The sequence below is a fragment of the Corvus cornix genome, chromosome 2, assembly GCF_000738735.6.
Source record: "Corvus cornix cornix isolate S_Up_H32 chromosome 2, ASM73873v5, whole genome shotgun sequence".
Lineage (NCBI taxonomy): Eukaryota > Metazoa > Chordata > Aves > Passeriformes > Corvidae > Corvus > Corvus cornix.
In genome coordinates, this window is record NC_046333.1 from 134,629,600 (window position 1) to 134,648,100 (window position 18,501).

Below are 18,501 nucleotides of genomic sequence, written 5' to 3' on the forward strand. Positions count from 1 at the left end.
GAAAAATATTGGCTGAACTTAAAATAAGCATGCTCAGTAAGAAAATACAGTTTAAATGTTTAAAAAATACTTAAAGAAAAAGTGCACCTTCACAGCTGCAGTGGGTGAAAAGGCAATTAGAGCACTCAGGAGAGAGTGAAGAAGCAGAAGGAATGTTTGAGAGGCAAAAAAGATAAATAATTACAGGAGCTGATGAAACACCTTGAGAACATTGTCAGAACTCTGCTATCCTTCTAGATTCATTTGTCCCCTGGCAGAGCAGAAGAGAGTTCAGAAAACAATCCTTCAGGGCTTTTTTAATCAGAGTTCATAACTTCACTGTCCTGAAATAGCTCAGTGCTGGTATCTCAAAATATGCTTGCTCAACCTGCCAGAAGGCATAATGCACACGAAAATCTCCCTGACCCAGCACTGGGCAGGCCTCTATATTTATTTGGGTTTTTGACACTCCTGAAACTTCTTTTGCTGGTGCTGCCAGTTTTTTTGTGGGACTTCTGAATAGCAACCTCCATATCTTCAAATATTGTAGCTTAAGACACAGAAGACTTTTCTTCACACTTTCACATGCTTTTGGTATGCATTAATATACTGAAATGAGTGAGAATTACATTACCAAAAATTAAAAACACCAGAAGATTGGTCAAAAGACTTTTGCTTGTGTAAGGTAAATCTAGGATTGGGCAGGTGAGGTGGGGGGGGGGAGCATGTTACCTATTTGTCTGCCAAAATCAGACATGTCCAGTTACGTTTCAGAACTTTCCTACACCATGAACAGAGTGTTCAGCTTTTTTCTTTTCAAAAATCAAAGGCTGAAAGCACAGTTGTATGGTCACACTGCTCACTAGAGCTGAGCCCATGAAGAAAACCACCCCAGAACACTTCCTGACCTGCTGCTGCTGCTGTGTGCACAGGTGGCCAGAGGTAAGACTCGGTTCTTAAATCTCCTGCAGACTTAAGTTACCCTGCCCAGCACTGGAACAGTGGAGATGCACTCACAGAGTTCAGTGGCATCTCAACTAAGAGACAACTCCCCAGCTGATCTGGCTCTGTGACAGACAGCTGCCAGACCGTTTCCAGGCAGTTTAAACAAGACCAGGATGGGCTCAAGAGACAGAGCAAGACTCAAGATGTAATTCCTGAAATATTTATAGAGTCCTGACTATGGGGTTGGCTGATGGTGTGAATATACCTGAGGACAGGAATCAGCTGTAGTGCACAGTATGCTGGGTGAGTTGAGGCTCCTAGAAAGACACTTCCTGTCCCTTCTAGCAAAAATGTACCATGGTATCAAGTCATGCAGGGTGAGACACCAGGACACTGTTTGTGTGTCTGTTGGTGCAACAAGCTTTATTCTAGCAGAATTACTGTGCACACAATCAGAAAACTCCTTAAATAAAAGCATAAGCATGAACAGATTGAGCTTCAAAAGTAAGTTCAAGCCATCTTTGAACAGTTTTTAAGCAACTGTAAGTTCAAACCACAAGTTTGTAATGGGTCACACTGCAGCAGGCTCTTCTCCTGCCCTTTGCAGTGGGAGGAATTCAAACATACTCCAGCACTAAAAAGAGTTGCTCTGACATCCCAAAGGGGTTAGTTTTACTCTTAGGATACCAAGCCCTGGCTGCATAATGTACAGATTTTTAATTTTTGCACTTGGTCAGCAATCAGAGAGAATGTTGTTGAATCCATCTAGAGATCAAAGAGCTCTCCTTACATACACTATTGTGCGAGACAAAATCCTGTAATTAATTCATGCGAGGTGCTATTTGAAACCACCATAATCTCACCCAAAGGCTGATTGTTGTACAAAGGCTTTGTGATGCTTTTTTTTTCCTGCAGAAAGGCTGGATGGGGGATGGTGGGGCGGGGGTGGAGCAAGAAATAATTTCCTGTACATACCTTGTAGCTTTAGGATCCCAAATGACAATGTCAGCATCAGAGCCCACAGCAATTCTCCCCTTCTTTGGGTAAAGGTTAAAGATCTTTGCTGCATTTGTGCTGGTAACAGCTACAAATCTGTTTTCATCCATTTTTCCACTGTGCTGCAAAAGAGTATGCAAAAGAAAACTCATTACTTTTTTAAACAAGGAATGAAAACAATGCTCTTCTTGTTGAAAAAGCTAGGGTGAGTGACATCACATCAATTTTTTTAAATGTCATACTGAAGAGTTTAGAAGTAAAAATAACTACTTGTCTCAGTAAATGTCATACTGAAGAGTTTAGAAGTAAAAATAACTACTTGTCTCAGATGCCCATAATCAATGTACTTTCACTAAATACAGTAACTTTATCTTACTTTATCCCACAGCAAAGAGAAAAAAAAGGACAACTTTAAACCAAACACCCTGTGGATCCAGTCAAATGAAATCAACTGTTTTAGCTGGCTTTAAATCTGCAGTCCTGCTCAGCGATTTCCTCAGGAAACATAACATCTCTCAAGTATCTAGGTTTTGGAAAGTGGTGAGACAGTATTAAGGAGAGTCTCAAAGGTGGTAACAGCAAGGCAAGGCACAATGTGTAGTATAGGAAAACTGATTTGCAAATTTCTTTAGCAATAACACAGAGTAGTGCTCAGTAAATGTTGAAATCAAGTAGTATAAAAAACAGATTTGCTGATGTGACACTTCAGCAAAATTGCAAATAACAATGGATATACTTGTGTCTTGTGACTGTACACTGCTGTGTAATTTAATCCAGCTTCCATGACTGTTGTTTGTTTGGAAAGCCAGCTACACTGGCTGTAATATTGTGCATAGGTCAGTCTAGGAATCAGAATGTCATAAAAACATGTTTATGGAGGTCTGTGAGCAGTCATCTGAGAAGAAAAGTATAATGAAAATGGTGAACACTGCTCTTCTAAGTAATGGCATGTGGGAAGGGAGGGAAGCTGTTCAGACAAACTCACAGAGCTATGTAATATTTTACAAGTGAAAAAAGGGAGGATATTATCAATTGAACTTTTTAAAAATTGTCTTGCCCAACAGGATGCACTGTTCAAAAGCAGCACTGATGAGCACATTCATGTCTCAGTTTCATACAAACCACAAGCTAGATTTCAGTTTACACCATAAAAAAATCTCACTAGAGCTATGCCACAGGTGAGTATAGGCTCAAGTGCGTGTGTTTTGTGCATACCGACTGGAGCTGAATCCCAGATACAGATAAACGAGACATCATGAACCACATTCTTACCAAGTGTGTGAGTAGGTAATTATACTGTGACAAATGAATATGCTTCACAGTGCATTATCAGCATGACTTCACTATTGCAAGAAAACTTAATATTAAATAGAAGTAGATCTTCCAGAACATAACAGTTTTGCACAAGCCAGAGCGATCATAACACCCAGTATGCAGCAAATTCCTCAAGAGATTTCCTTACCTTCCCCCTCATCAGGCATTATCTGAGAAGCACTAACCATTCTTGTGTTGATAGTGAGAATCTGAAGTCAGTGGGATGTGAAGGTGCCCATTTCATGTTATCACATGGCTAAGTGACACATTAGAGAAGCATATCTTAAAACATAAATTAGAAGTTGACAGGCACACCAGTGCAGAAACACCTCCAATGGCTAAGTTTGAGAGAGATCAGAGAGGAAAAAATACACAGCTGATAGAGTTGAAACTGTAGGCACCTCTTCCCTTTTACTTTCATTTCATGAATTGAAAAATATGCTTCAAGGAAATGTACTTGCAGTACCACTGAAACAATAGCAATTCCTTACTGCTTAACAATAAAAATGATTCTTTAGGGAAATATTTTAAGCACCAAGAATCTTCTTCCATCGTCCAGGACCATAAAGTGAGAGCTAATAAGGACTGGTAGGGTTTTCAATTGAATAAGTTATCCTATGATAAACACACTTGATGAAACTGAAGAGTTAATAACTGCTGAGAGATTATGTTTTATTGGAGAAATCAATTACCTCTATGTTTGGACATTTTGATATACTTACAACGCCTTTTTCCCATATGACTGACATCCTGTCTTCCACACCATTCACTCCATTAGGGATTTTTGTGAAGTCGTCTTTGCCCAGAGCTTTCTGGCATATGTCAAAGGTGCAATTGTCAGTCCCTGTCACAGATAGGTCACCACTGCAGAGAAACAAAGTTCATTATGAGTCAGAGTATGTACCAGACAGCACCACATAGGAAAACCTGTTGTAAGGCTGCATAGACCAAGTCATCCATCCTTCAAGATAAAAACTGATATGCCCTGCCAGCCTACCTTCAGTTCCATCCTCCAAGACTGGCTCCACAGTAACAGCCAGTTGCCCTATGAAGCAGTTCCCTCTTCAGAAACCCCTAAGAAGAAAAAAGCCCCAACACTGACACTTTTGCTCTGGATATATCAAAGGTGTCCCACAAATGGAGGACTGTCTTCTTTGCCCAGAGCAAGCAGCTTGGTTTCATCCTCACTTCAGGCAGTTTTAGTCTGTGTCACTCCATATGAACTCTGAAATTACCACGGCTCTGCACAACAGTTAGCCAGTGTTTAGGCATACCTGTACAGGCTCTTTGGTCAAATTCAACCCTTTTGTGGAGTTAACATTTATTGGTCATAAAATACCAGCAAACCACACATCTTGTAATGTAAACTGCAGGTATCTGAAAGATACTTCTTTTTCCACTTTGTTCTGAAGTAGACATTATGAAGTGGACAACTTACATGTACCTTCAGAAGTTAGCAGACTTAATTTTTCATGCAACATTTGAATTTCAAGTGAAAAAGGCAGCTGACAACAAACCCCAGAAAATCTAGCTATGACCTCACATTTTACACATTTCCCACTGACTTACAGCCTTACTCTCTTCCTGGTCATGTTACAATTTTTCCTGCGGTATGAGCAAGGCAAGACATATTGAATAAAATCAAGTGTGGACAGAAGGCCATAAGGGTTCAGAGAAATAAAATATGAAAACAGAAATATTTTTCATCTGTTATTTCGGTTTCTCCTTTCTGATAATGTAACATTCTGTACTTAGAAAATCTCCAGAGCGTCAGCCTGCTGTTATGTACTCCTGACAAAATTTGCTATGCATTTGGATATCAGCTGCTACTGTTTGTTCATCTGCTTACTTGGCCAGTAAGTTCATGAGGAAACCAGGAGTAGATGGATCTGGTCTCAGTGGGGGTCCCATCACATATGCTGCAGCATGAGCCCAGTCTTTATTCCAGTAGTTGGTGCCATCGGTGCCAAGACTTGCAGCAATAGGTTCCCCATAAACCACCTTTCCTGAAAAATGTAAAGCAAAGGTATCATCATCAAACATAAAAATGTGTAACTTGTATTTTCTCTGTTGAGGATATTTTTGGTGGCAATGAATTTAACTTTTAATGAGTGTTTCAAATTAAACACCAACATATGGAAGGACATAATAAACTAAGCTATAACACAGCATCTTTGTTCTGAATATTCTGCTAGTGATTTCCCAATATATTTCCGCTTAAGAACATTGCTTGGGCAAGTTTTTTAATTAAATTGTTAACAGATTTACTATAATGGGTTTTACACATTGTTTACTAGGAATGTGATTGAGATTTCAAAAGGAATGCAGTCCTCAGTTGAATTAATTATGTTTAAGATTCATATACTTGGTAGCACCTTTTCAGTGCTCTGAAATTACTGACTGCATAACAGTGTAAGTTAATATATACAGCATACAGACTTTGCAAGGTGCTACTTTTAATTGTCAGGCTATAATTGTGCCAGGAAGAACAATATGGCAGGAGACATAAACTAAGAAGTATAGAAACATTTCCCAAATCAAAAACTATAAATAATTCAATTTTAAAAGTTATCTCCTGATTTTTAATCTTTTATTCTTTGCTGCACAGGATCCTGTTTTCCTCAGAAGAGGACACCAGCCCAGACTAAATGCTAGCCTTTAAACAGAGCTAACATATTTTAACTACTTTTTCCTCCTGGGAAACGTGGGTTTGAAACTCACCAGAACAAAATGTTTGACTCCCTGAGCGAGTGGTCCAGACACTCTGCAGTTCTGCAGCTGGCAGGTGCTGATGCCTCCAACTGCAGTGGTCACTAAAGAACCAGAATGAGCTGGGACCTCCCATACCCACTCAGAGGCTGCTTGGTGCGGGTTAAAGGAAGTCTCTGCTGGGTCCCAGCAAGAGCCTTCTCCCTCCCCTGATCCCTACAGGCAGTGGGTATTTTGCTATGGATGCTGATTTCACTCCAGGCATAATTTTTATTAGAACTATCACTGCATTGCCCCAGCAAGGCCACAGCTGGTAATTGCTTGGTGATACAAGACTGTGACCTTTCTCTGTCTTTCTGTGTGTAAGTCATACAGTCATACTACCTGCTGGAAAACAACAAAGCAAACCGTTGCAGATTTCTCTCTGTACATTAGACTGCTACTTCTGTGAGCTGCTGGATTGTAACTCCTGCACTAGCATAGATAGCTACTGAGGAGCTCAATTATTTTCAAAATACATTTCCCATTGCACTAGTGCCATTCCTGAAATTTTTGGTGCTAGATTTGCAAAAAGGCCTCACACAATATTATTTCTACATGGTAATCAAGGTCTGTATTGTGTATTTATTCCGAGTACTTGGAATATTAGTACAACTTCGTCCTCAGCCTAAAGACTCCCTGCTAGCATTACTGATTTCCTACGACCACCTCAGCATGCTCTGACATGCTGAATGTGCTTGTCTCAGACTGATGCCTCGTCTTGGAGCATTCTAAGATCTCACTCCCACTTATCTACGTATGTTATAGATTAATACTTGCGCTCAGAGGGAGAGCACCATTTTTTAGACTTGAAAACATGACTTTGGTAGTTATTTACTGGTTTTTGCACCTAGTTTTCAGAACTTAAAAGCACTGACTATGAGGCCATGCATGGAAGTGATATGACCACTCACTGATGAGGAGATTTGAGCAGATATGGGTTTTCTTAATTCAGAGCTGAATGATGAAACCTAAGAAGAGAGATGGATGAAACCAGGACAGCTGGATGAAACCTAATTCACCTTAGTTCAGGGTCTTCCCTGACTCCTGCAGGAGCTCTTGGTCTTCCCTGGGCAACCCCAAACACTGTATTTGAGGGTAGGCTGCCACCAATCTTGATGTATGTAGAGAAGGTCTGGTGTATATAACCAATCTGTCATATTTACCTATCAGTCTTTTGACAGATTTTCCATGATCAAACTCACCAGAAAGGGGTGGGAGAGGGAAGTGTGGTTTGTGTCTCTCCTACTGCATGTAAACAAGCTAAAGAAGCTTTCATCCAAAGTAAACCTGAACTATGAATAATTAAGACATAGCTACAAATTATTATCAGGACAAGACTGAATTTTTAGCTTAATAAATAATTTAGAGAATAACAAGAAAATAGTTTTCTCATCTCAGCTTCACAACATGAAAATGAAAAGAAGTTTCCAAGCTCCCAGTTGGATATGCTGAACTGATTCTAACTCATGTACCGTAGCTGATGACAGTGTTTCTGCAGTCAGAGTTTCAGATTACTATCTCCCTTTGTTCCCATGAGTGGGGAGGAGTAGAAGCTGTTCTGTCAAGTGATTTTGAGTCTGAACACTGCAGTTTCAACAGACTACCTCTGGACAGTTCTGCTGAATGTGCAATTTCTTACATTTCATTTGGGCCATGACTAGCCAGACTGAAGGATACAATAATATCAAGATTCTGCTTTGATCTCAATAAAAAGGAAATTCTGCACTGAGGCTCTTTTAGCTTGACTGGCAACAAGGAAATTCTGCATTAAGTTTCTTCTAGCTTGATTGGCTTCTGCCTATAGGCATAAAAGTGAAGTAATGCAGTGATAAATCATGTCTTTCAAATTGTTAACTTTTCCAGAATTCAATAAAAAAAAGGAACCAGCAAGTATTCTGTTGTTTGGTCTTCCTGACACCTCTGAGCAGCTGGTAAATAGCTGTGTATTTGGTGACTTTTTATCAGATGCCCAAACTGGCTAGCAAGAGCTATTTTTAATAGATTACTTTATTTAAAAAAAAGAGCATTCAATTGCAATTTTTTTTACCAGCTACCAGAACTCAAAAAGAGTTACAACACTGGTAAACACCAACTAACGTTTACAGGCTTGAAAAACTGGTCCATATGTTCTTATTCTAGTAGAAGTTTAGAAGCACTTAAGATAAAGTCATATGGGGCAAAGATACTCACAAGCTATGCTCTGAAAGGAGCGAAGTGCAAGGCAGGGTTTACTGAATCAGGGGTAGCATTGCATCCATTAGGCTATACACAGTCCAGACCTGAGCTGTCCTGCATGAGACAGCTAAAAAGTTGACATTTTTAGTTGCACTCCTGTGCTCAGAATCAGCTTGAGAGTTTGTATACCCTCAGCAATGGACAGGTCTTTCCTCTCACTAAGAGGAGACATAACCTGTGACTGATGGTAGGAACCAACCCTGTAAGTCTAAGTAAGCTTCTTAGAATCTGGCCAAGTACATGTCTTTGTATGCACTTTTTTTTAAAAAAGAAGAAGCATTTTTAAAAATTGACTTTTTCAGTAAGATTTTGCTCTCCAGGTCTCCACTAGAAAGTCCCATTTTCCTGGCTGTAGCAGCACATTAACTGAGGAAAGGGACATAATCTTTAATCATCACACTGGATGATCTTTAAGGTCCCTTCCAACCCAAACCATTTATGATTCTATGGTCTCCAGCTTTAGCACACTTAAATTTAAAGAATTTTTTAGGGGGAAACAGTATAAATCATCTACCCCTAAATCACATTATATTAGCCTTGCTCTCTCCACAAGTATTTCTGGTGGCAGGAATGGGTGACAAGGCCACATTAATTTTCCCCAGTAAGCTCACATCAGGTAATCCTAATAGGGAGAAGGAGCTGCACTGCCTGACACCAGAGCTTTACAGCCTTGTAGTCTCACTGGAGGGAAGATTTTACACAATAGCAGGAAGAGAATCCCTTCTGTCTTCCCACTTAAAGGAATGAGAGTTTCATGCACACAAATGTATCAGACTTTCCTTCTGTAGAAGAATACAGTTCCTCTACCTATTCTCTCAAGATTCAAGGTCATGTTTTACACAGGGATGAAGAAACAGCCCACTGAGAAAAGACAGTTCTCACAAAGATTCTTTGACCCTCTCAGTGGAGAAATGAAAAAACATTGCTTTTGGCAAACAGGCTGGTAGGACCCTCCAAAAAGAACAGGATGAGGGCAGGAGTTAGCCTGTCCCTCTCCAACATGGTGACAATGTGGAATTTTGGATTCCCTGTTGAATATTCAGTAGCTATTACTGATGTACATGAAAAAAACATGCTGCTATAATCTGGAGGTTTCCTTCTTTGGATGGTGTTGCTGTAGGTCAGAGCTCTGGCATGGAAGAGAGAAGGAAAGACTTTCTCTCATCTGATTCTCTTAAAGTTTGCTTAATCTAGAATAAGAACTGCTATTCCTTTACAGTGTGTATGACTGATTTTAACCTTTAAGGTCTGAGCCATAGCTCATTGAAGACAACAGAATTATGCCTACTGTCTTGAGCAAGTTATATCAGGCCTTTAGCCTCCAGTATTAGCTCTCATCTTGTATAGCTAAATGAGGGACAAGGAAGAATTGGGCTCTGACTTACATTTTTGACTAGGAAAATCACCATCCCATAGAATTTGAGAAGCAATGCTTCAGTTCTGGTATCACACTCTCAACCAGAAAATAGATTTCACTCACTGAAGATCAGTTTTTCCCCTTCTGAGGTCAGTGATGGAATTGGAAGGGATATCAGTCTTTCTCTGACATGGGCAGGGATGAATATGCACACAATTTTTATTTCTTGCTAAGTGCTTGGAAAGGAACATAAAAAATTTCACAATTGTGAATAGCAGGAAGCTAGCATCAAGACATGGAGAAATTATCTTGAAAAGATGAATAAACTGTATTAGAGTGAATATTTCAAATGCTTGAGAGGCTCCCAATATTTAAGAGTTTACACAACTTTCATATTAGAGTGGTTTTTAACCTGTCCAAGTTGAATGTCTTTCATTGAAATATTTGAGTTCCATTTATGTCATTCATACAATACTTTGAGAATTTTTTTTTTTGCCTGGAACTCCTTGCTTTCTATTACCACTCAACTGAAAAATGGAAAATAACATCTACTGAAACCAACAATGACAAATTTCCAATTACCAAAATTTATACAGATCAGTCTCATTAAAAACTACAATTCTTGTAACTACATTTGTGGTACTCTAGTTATCTTTTGAAATTTCTTAATCAATTTTAGATTTCTATTTTCTAAACAGTACATTTTTATGCAGCTAGATATAAAGTATGAAGATATATGTTGCTGTGCACAAAGGCAAACACTGATGAATCTGACTGCATCAGCCCAGGAAGATATAAAATACAATTTGCACCACAATGTACATAAATTGTCCCAATTCTTTCTTTGCACATACTGGAAAAGCATACATTTATCCTCAGTAATCAAACTGGCACTGCAGACTGTTCTTACAAAACACGCCTAACCAATGTTTTATAATATTTACTGTCAGCATAAAATTCTTTACTGGAACAGTGTATTATAAAACACTGTTTTAGGTCTTTTATGTTCACAGCCGGTGTTTCATCTTTAATCTGGGTATTTCAACTGTTGTTACAGCTTCTTGTAGGTAATGTTCACATGACGCCTGTGAAGTGTACAAACAAACGTGCACTGATGGATATAACCCACATTCCCAGCAGCACTGGCATCTAGTGGAGGAATCCAGTATAGCACAGTATAAAAAGATGTGCTATTAAAATATATTCTGGTAAACTCTTTTATAAACTTGAATTCCTGCTAATATTTACTAGAAGTCATGGTCATACATATTGTGCATAAACATATCCATCTATATTAGCACAATGACATCACCCTGCTCTGATTTATCACAATCTCACACTCTACATTTTAATATTAATAATCTATGCCCCCTGTGTAGGCATTATCTAAAGACAAGAAATAGAGAAACTGAGGTCTGTATGAAATTCATATCAAGTCAGGTGAAAACAAGCTGTAAACACAAAAGATGTAAAAACATAATAAAAAAGATGTAAAAAGATAATGAGGACAGATAGTTTTAGGTCCTCCAAAACATGGGCTTCTGTCCTGCTGCTTCCATCTTGATAATGTCTCCTCACGGTGCTGGTGTTCCATGTGCTGCTCTGAATGGACTTAGAGATGAGGAGATAAAACATCCTGAATACCTACAGCCTTCAGGCTGCTTCTAGTCTGCCCAAGAGATGGTCAGGAAGGTCAGGCCCCCTTGGCTGACCAGAATTATTCATGAACACTGCAGTGCAAACCTGAGCAACCCTGCACTGGTGGGAATCAAAGCTTTCAGACACTATCATCTTCACCATGACTTTTAAGTGCCCAGTGAATAGGAGTCATGGTCACATCATGGCACTGTCTGTAAAAATTTGGTGTGGTCTCTAATGTAGAATTTCTCATCAAGATATCTGGTAAAGTCTTGCAGACTAACTCAAGGGAGGAGAATAGTAGAGCATTTATTGTCTTGAACTGGTCACATCGTTTTTAATGCAATAATGCTGTCTTGGCCATCACTTTGACTTTGGAGGTACAGTACAAAGAGAAAAAAAGTTTGCTCTGGGGAGAAGGGAAAGTCTCAATTCTGGTTGCTGTTCTTCCATACTGCTCCCCTTGGGCCCCAACAACATACACACACACACACACACACACACACAGAGTTTAGACATCCCACTCCAAGAAATTCTGAGGCTTATGACACCCATGACAAGTAGGACACTAATGCTGTGTTTGGTTTTCCAGGACCCTTCCCCCAATGCCATTGTCCAAGCATAAAAGAACTAGAACTTTTACCTTCTCTTCGTGCATTACTGATCACCTTTGCTGAAGATCTACTCATTACATGGACTACATAAAGGGGGCAGTTCACAGCATTTGCTATGGTAATCGCTCTTTGTGTAGCTTCAGCTTCCACTTCTTCAGGACGACACAGCTCATGACCCTCAGGGCCAGTTATTCCCATTGCCAACATCTTCTTTGCACCCTGAAGACCACACAAAAGCATGTAAGAGTCAGTTAAAGTGTAGCCATGGTGTCGTGAACATCCTGTCAGTCAAATGGATTCTGAACCAGCTGTTGCAGCCAGTTCAAGGAAAAAAATAACTAGACAGTTATGATTTTTTTTTCAAAAAGAAGTTATTGTGGTTTTATCTGAAATCCAATATATCTCTCAATAAATTCAGGTCTCAGAATACCTAATTAAATTCAGAGAACACACTCCACTGGCTTGCAGGATTAAATCATTGCCCTTGAAAACCCTACCCCTCTCACAATATGTATGCTTAAATATCAAGGCCAGTGACGTCCAGTGATGCTACTAACCCTCATTGGAAAGAAAAAAAAAGGAAAAATCCTTACGAAGCACAAAGATGCATATCCAGAGCCTCTGAAAACTCCGCAGTTTTAAGAGGCAAAAGGTTTTGTCTCTACTGTGTTCAGAAACTTAAGATGTGCAGATTTGAGATTATTTAGCAATGAATTAATTTCCGTTATGGGACCTGGGGCACAATGAAAATGCTGTTGACTGGAACAGTTGAAGAAACTATTCCATTATAGCCACTCAAGTTATCACTGGTGTTGAGTACAATCAGTGTAGTTACAGTCTCAGTGCCTCAGAACTCTCAGTGCCTCCACACAGCACTAAGGTGGCAGTAGCAAGTGTGCAGTGAGGCTAATTATGCATAGAGGGATGTTGAGATTTTTGTGCCCAGTCAGTGAAGCTTTCTTCATACCTCTGGATTTGTTTCTGTTACATGAGCTATGTTTGGACAGCCCTATGGTTAGGACCATCTGTATTCCTGACTTTCATGTACAAAATGTCAAATGTGCACCTGTGCAATTAGTTCCCCGTTCTCCGCATGGACTTGAGCAACTGCTCCAAGTTCCTTACAGCAGGAAAAGGCTTCATACAGCTCCTCATCATTGACCATGTATATGTCTTTATAGGCCATAAACATCTTGAAGGAGTTGACACCTTTGTTTTGAACAAGACTTTCCATTTCTTTCTTCACCTGAGAAATACAGCAATTACACTTTACATTTTAATAACTTGGTATAAAGAAATCGTAAATATAAAGGGTGAGCCTCTACTCACCCATCAAACATATGTTCAGTACAGATCTGCCAAATCACATATTTAAAGACTGACTTAGACTATTCTTCTAATATCAAATTGATTCTCAAAGTATATAAAAGAGTAGCACTGCAGTGCAAATATTGGAAGCACAAGCTAATTGTAGGAAGGGAATGCTTTTTACAAAAGGTAATGAGGCAGAATTTTATTTCAAATAAACCTCCTGATGTTGAAAACACCCATTCTAATATTACAGTCAATGTTCCCAACTCAAGACAACATGGATATTTGTGCAAAACTATTGTTCAAAATTGGATTGCAATAGGCTGCAGCTTCTGGTAAACAACATGGTGACAGGAAAGATTTCATCTTTTAGAGCTTGGTCCTGACTCTAAACAATACACACAGCCTTTTGAAACATCTTGTTGTCAAACAAAACAGCTCCAAAATGCTAAGTGTGAGCCTGTGGTTTTTTTTTTTTTTTTTTTTTTTTTTGGGCATGCACTGCTTGATAGGATTCCCCACTTCTACTAGAGCCTATGAAGCCCAGAAAAACATTACATCCCAAAGAAAGACACATATTTTAGTCTGAAGGCTTCTTTCACAACTGGTTAGCTAGAAACGTATATTGCATAACTTTGGCTCTCCCTTCCCAGTGAAATGATGGTGACAGTAATTGACATGTAGCTGTAATGCTATTACAATTTCCATGGGATTAATTCCTTTCAAAAAGTAAAATAATATTTTTCATCTTCTCTCTAATAATCTGGTTGGATCTGCCCACGAAGGGTAAGATTTATAAAAAACTCAGAAATTTATCCAGAGGAGGGATGGGAGCACATCTTGAGTGGGAGTTGTCAAATAAATACCTGACAAAAGGCCCTGCTCTGGCACAATTATAGAGACATGTCATTTATCCTCTTCTTCACTATTTACTACAATTAACAGAAGGCATTGTAAAGAATGCATACTTTTAATTAATACTTTAAATCCTGAGGAGATGAGAGCTAATCAGATGGGCATGAAGTATCAGTCTTCTTCACCCAGGCCTTTCACAGCTACAAAACGCCTGACCTTTCCATTTCTTTTAATCTTGGCCTTTAAAAACAGTTAGATTCTTAATATAAACTAGAACATTTCATTGATTTACACCTCCCTAGTTTTATTTGGTTTGCAGTACAATTCCACTATTGTCTGCTAAGCCTGTTTCAAATGCACATTACTCAAACTTCATTGGAGAATTTATGTCATGTCTTTGCCTTAAGTTAGAAGTTGTGGTCAGTCTATTTTGGCACTCAGTACACAGAATACCAAATACTCTGTTTGCAGAGTGAAGGCTTTGGTGCATATACTTTAGAATTTAAAAATTAGAAGAAGTACTCATATACAAAATAGGAAATTTATTTCACATATCTGTGTACTGATGCATAGTTCTCAGAGAATCCAAAGTCGTCTTGTAAAACATGGGTCACATTCAGATAGATATCAAGCACCTGAAAAAATATTTTATTCATTTAAGCTTTCAGGCTATCAGCAACATTCACTCAGCAAAGATGATTTTCCCATATGTAAATTCAAAAAAGGTTTTTTAGATTATTTCCCATTCGATGTACTATTGACTCCAGTCCTGCTTTACTTCAAAGGGGTATTACTGCAGTCACCCAGGAAAAGATGTTTTCCTTTACAAATGAAGTCAAGTACCATATTTTTCATGTATACCCTTATTAAAAAAAAAAAAACACAACAAAACCACCAAAGCTCAGAAGGAGCAGAAACTATTAAGTATTCAAGTAACAAAAGACAAAATTATTGTAAACACCACTTTCCCCTTCTGACCTGCCTGGTCTTGGTCTTGCACAAGCACTACCTCTAACTTTGTGCAGTATTATCCAGAGTTATAGGCTATCTGCAGACTTGCTTTATTTTTTCAATACACGTACTCTCAGAAGGGTAGGGGCTATTTCAAATGGTGTTTTTAATCACAAAAACACTAACCAGCAATATTTAGCATGTGAAGACTAATTCAAAGCAGGTGTGGTACCAGTTTATGGAATTGAAAACCAGCTCTGTTGTCTACCTTGTTGCTCCACCATGTAACTGCCACGTGCAATGAATAATCACAGCAGACTTTAGGGTCTGCCCAGCTTTTCCATGTATCAAAAGCTTCAGTAAGAGAACACCCTTTCTGAGGGATGGCAAAGTCGATGATCATAGTGGTTCCTCCTGCTATAGCAGCCTGAAAAGAAGAAAGTTATTATTTAGCAATCAGGAAGAATGCAAATTTCCTCCCACCCTCTCTAACTCCCTTACAACAATTAATCTGGATACACTGAAAAGCCAAAAGCCACTGAGGAGTATCCCTGAGTAAAGTCCAAACTCGCAAAATTATTGTGGAGATTACTTTCATCTGCTTTGAGAAAAATGTTCTCAAAAATGTATTCAGGAGAATCCAAGTAAAATTTCAGGCTGAAGGAGAAGCTTTCGCACGTGTACAAAAACTTATCAAAGACTTGGAGATGTGTCTGTAGCCTTCATGCATCAGTGAGTTTCCTCAAGTGTGTGGAATCAGTGAGAAAGAAGAGCACTAGAAAAGCACAGTCCACTTGAGACGTGCTTCGTCAGAGTCTATGTAGTAGAAAAAACAAGCCTGAGTGACAGGCAAATAATTAAGGGACAAATACACAACAACAACAAAAAACCACATTGAGTTTGAAAATACAGTATGAAAATTCCCAAACCCTTGTCTAACACCAAAAGATTTTAAAGGTGTTTGAAAGTGTATTTTTATTAGTAACGGGGTATCGTTTAGTAAAACTGTATAGAGAGCTTTAAATAGAATGAGAAATTTACATCCTCTACATAAACATTGTCAAGTAGATAAATAAACTACAACCTTACTTTATAGATGTATGGTGATCAAAAATTGCTTTTTAACCAATAATTTTCTCTCTTCTTTATGAAAATTGAATTATTACTTTGTTTTCCTTTGGAGGGGAAAAACATCTCTCAGATGCCAGATCCTTGACTAAAAGAAATTGATCCAATACAGAAATTCCTTTGTTGAAATGGTTGCTGTCTTCCAGATTAGCAAAAAAAATCCTCTCTATTGCTCTCAACAATGTCCCTTTGCAAAGCAGGTACAACTAATTCAGATCAAAATATGCATGGTTCAAATTCATAGGATCACAGAACGACAGAATTAACTAGGTTAATTTTTTGAGATCAAGTCCAGCCTATGACCTAACACCACCTTACAAACTATACCATGGCACTAAGTGACCATGGTTTAGTTGGTGAGGTAAAAAAGACCTCCAGTCTTTTTTTAAACATCTCTAGGGACAGTGACTCCACCACCTCCCTGGGCAGCCCATTCCAATGCCCAATCACTCTTTCTGTGAAGAATTTTTTCCTAATGTCCAGCCTAAACTTCCCCATGTGCAGCTTAAGACTGTGTCGTCTTGTCCTGTCGCTGGTTGCCTGGGAGAAGAGCCTGACCCCCACCTGGCTACCTCCTCCTTGCAGGGAGTTCTGAGAGTGACAAGGTCTCCCCTGAGCCTCCTCCAGGCTGAACAACCCCAGCTCTCTCAGCCGCTCCTCATAGGGCTTGTGTTCCAGACCCTTCAACAGCCTTGTTGCCCTCCTCTGGATGTGCTTGAACATCTCAACATCCTTCCTGGATGGAGGGGCCCAGGACTGGACACAGCACTCGAGGTGTGGCCTCACCAGTGCCCAGTACAGAGGGACAATCACTGCCCTGGTCCTGCCAGCCACACTATTGCTGATACAGGTGAGGATGTTATTGGCCCTCTTGGCCACCTGGACACACACTGGCTGATGTTCAGTCGGTTGTCGACCAATACCCCCAGGTCCCTTTCTACCTGGGCACTGTCCAGCCACTCTGTCCCCAGCCTGTAGCGCTCCAGGGGGTTGTTGCAGCCAAAGTGCAGGAACCAGCACTTGAACTTGTTAAACCTTCTACTGTTGGACTCAGCCCATCTATCCAGCCTGTCCCAGTCCCTGATGCTATATTACTCTTCCTTTTTCTAATGAAAAATCATTCTCTTCCTTCCTTCTGTTCACTTAGAAATCAGAAGAAAATTTGTAAATATGTAATATTTACAAATATTACATATTTTGTAAAATATTTGTAAATATTTTGCAAAAAGAGAAGTTTGGAGATTTGTAAATCTCTGATGAATTGAGCAAAATATTTTCTCCAGGAAAAGTTCCACCAGTCAAATATTTTTCAACAAGACTGATTGACTTATTTGTTAAACAGGATTTAAAGAAAATTTATAGACTTCCAAAAAAAAAAAAAAGTCGTGGGTTCCATAACTCCACTCAAACTCTCTTTTTATCCCCTACAACTTTTTCTCCCCTCAACTTGTAAAGAGAGGTGCCTTTAGGTATTCAACTGAATGGGTAAATCTTAGCTAATCATTGTAGCATATTTCGCAATAGTTGGAATTCAACTCTGTCTCCCTGAATTTCTTGCCAAAATATTTGCCAGGTGATGACCTTCAGTGAATAGGTCTGAACACTCTCCACACTTTGACTTGGTTTAAGAATATCCCCAATATCTAACTTTTGACCTATCTGATCTCTAAGCTGGATCTAGAATCTTCTTGTAGGCTCTGAAGTGACTATCTGGACATCCTATTTTGTGTACGCAGCCTCTGCTTTACAGTTTCCCTGTCCTATAAGTACCTCGGAGTTACTCAGAAAACCTTAAAAACTTATTTTCTGCTTTTCAGTAAACCCAGTTCTGCTGTGAGAGGAACTGGGTGTAACGGTCTCTGTGAAGGTGCTGGCTAGCAGACAAGCCAAGTCACAGGGCAATGTGATCCTTTCTGTGGACAAAGGATTTCAGTCTGCCCAACAAAGCTCTTAGAAAAATACCTTGAAAATTTTGGGCATGGAAGCTGTATGGAGATGATACATTATACCATTAATATGAGTAACTGATACACTATTCATATGCAGGGAATATAATGAGATCAGCTAAAAAGCTGAAAGAAATCCCTACTCTGACTGTAAAACTGGGAGAAATTAGGTACTTTCAGAAAGTGTGTTTAAGTGGACTTTCATTGAGAGACAGAGTAAGCACCAAAGCAAATGACAGAAGAAAAACCTGCATTCCTTCATGCTAACAGAGGAGAAAGATCAGATTATCACAAAAGTGCTCAAATGGCACTGGAGAATTAAACTGTTGCTTTAGTTAACCTTTGCTCAGAAAAGTATGAAGCTTGATGCAGGTACCAATGCAGGTTATAGTCTGCATGCTGACAGCCAGGGTAAATGCCTGCCCCACTTGACCCCCGCAGTCACAATAGTTTCTGAAGGAACCCAAATAGGTTCTGAAGG

General features: G+C 39.3%; 1 protein-coding gene across 2 annotated transcripts in view; it reads right to left on the minus strand.

The window, feature by feature from the left end:
- The window catches only part of DPYS (dihydropyrimidinase), a 39,392-nt gene that overhangs the window by 12,963 nt on the left and 7,928 nt on the right, over positions 1-18,501 (minus strand). The window contains exons 4-9 of one of the 2 annotated variants that reach the window (XM_010404868.4): positions 15,215-15,373; positions 12,896-13,075; positions 11,859-12,048; positions 5,084-5,240; positions 3,957-4,098; positions 1,900-2,042 (exon numbers count right to left, since the gene is read on the minus strand). In XM_010404868.4, the coding sequence (XP_010403170.2) occupies positions 1,900-2,042; positions 3,957-4,098; positions 5,084-5,240; positions 11,859-12,048; positions 12,896-13,075; positions 15,215-15,373 (971 nt within the window). The remainder of the gene's footprint in view (positions 1-1,899; positions 2,043-3,956; positions 4,099-5,083; positions 5,241-11,858; positions 12,049-12,895; positions 13,076-15,214; positions 15,374-18,501) is intronic. The other variant, XM_019289025.3, reaches the window with a different exon arrangement.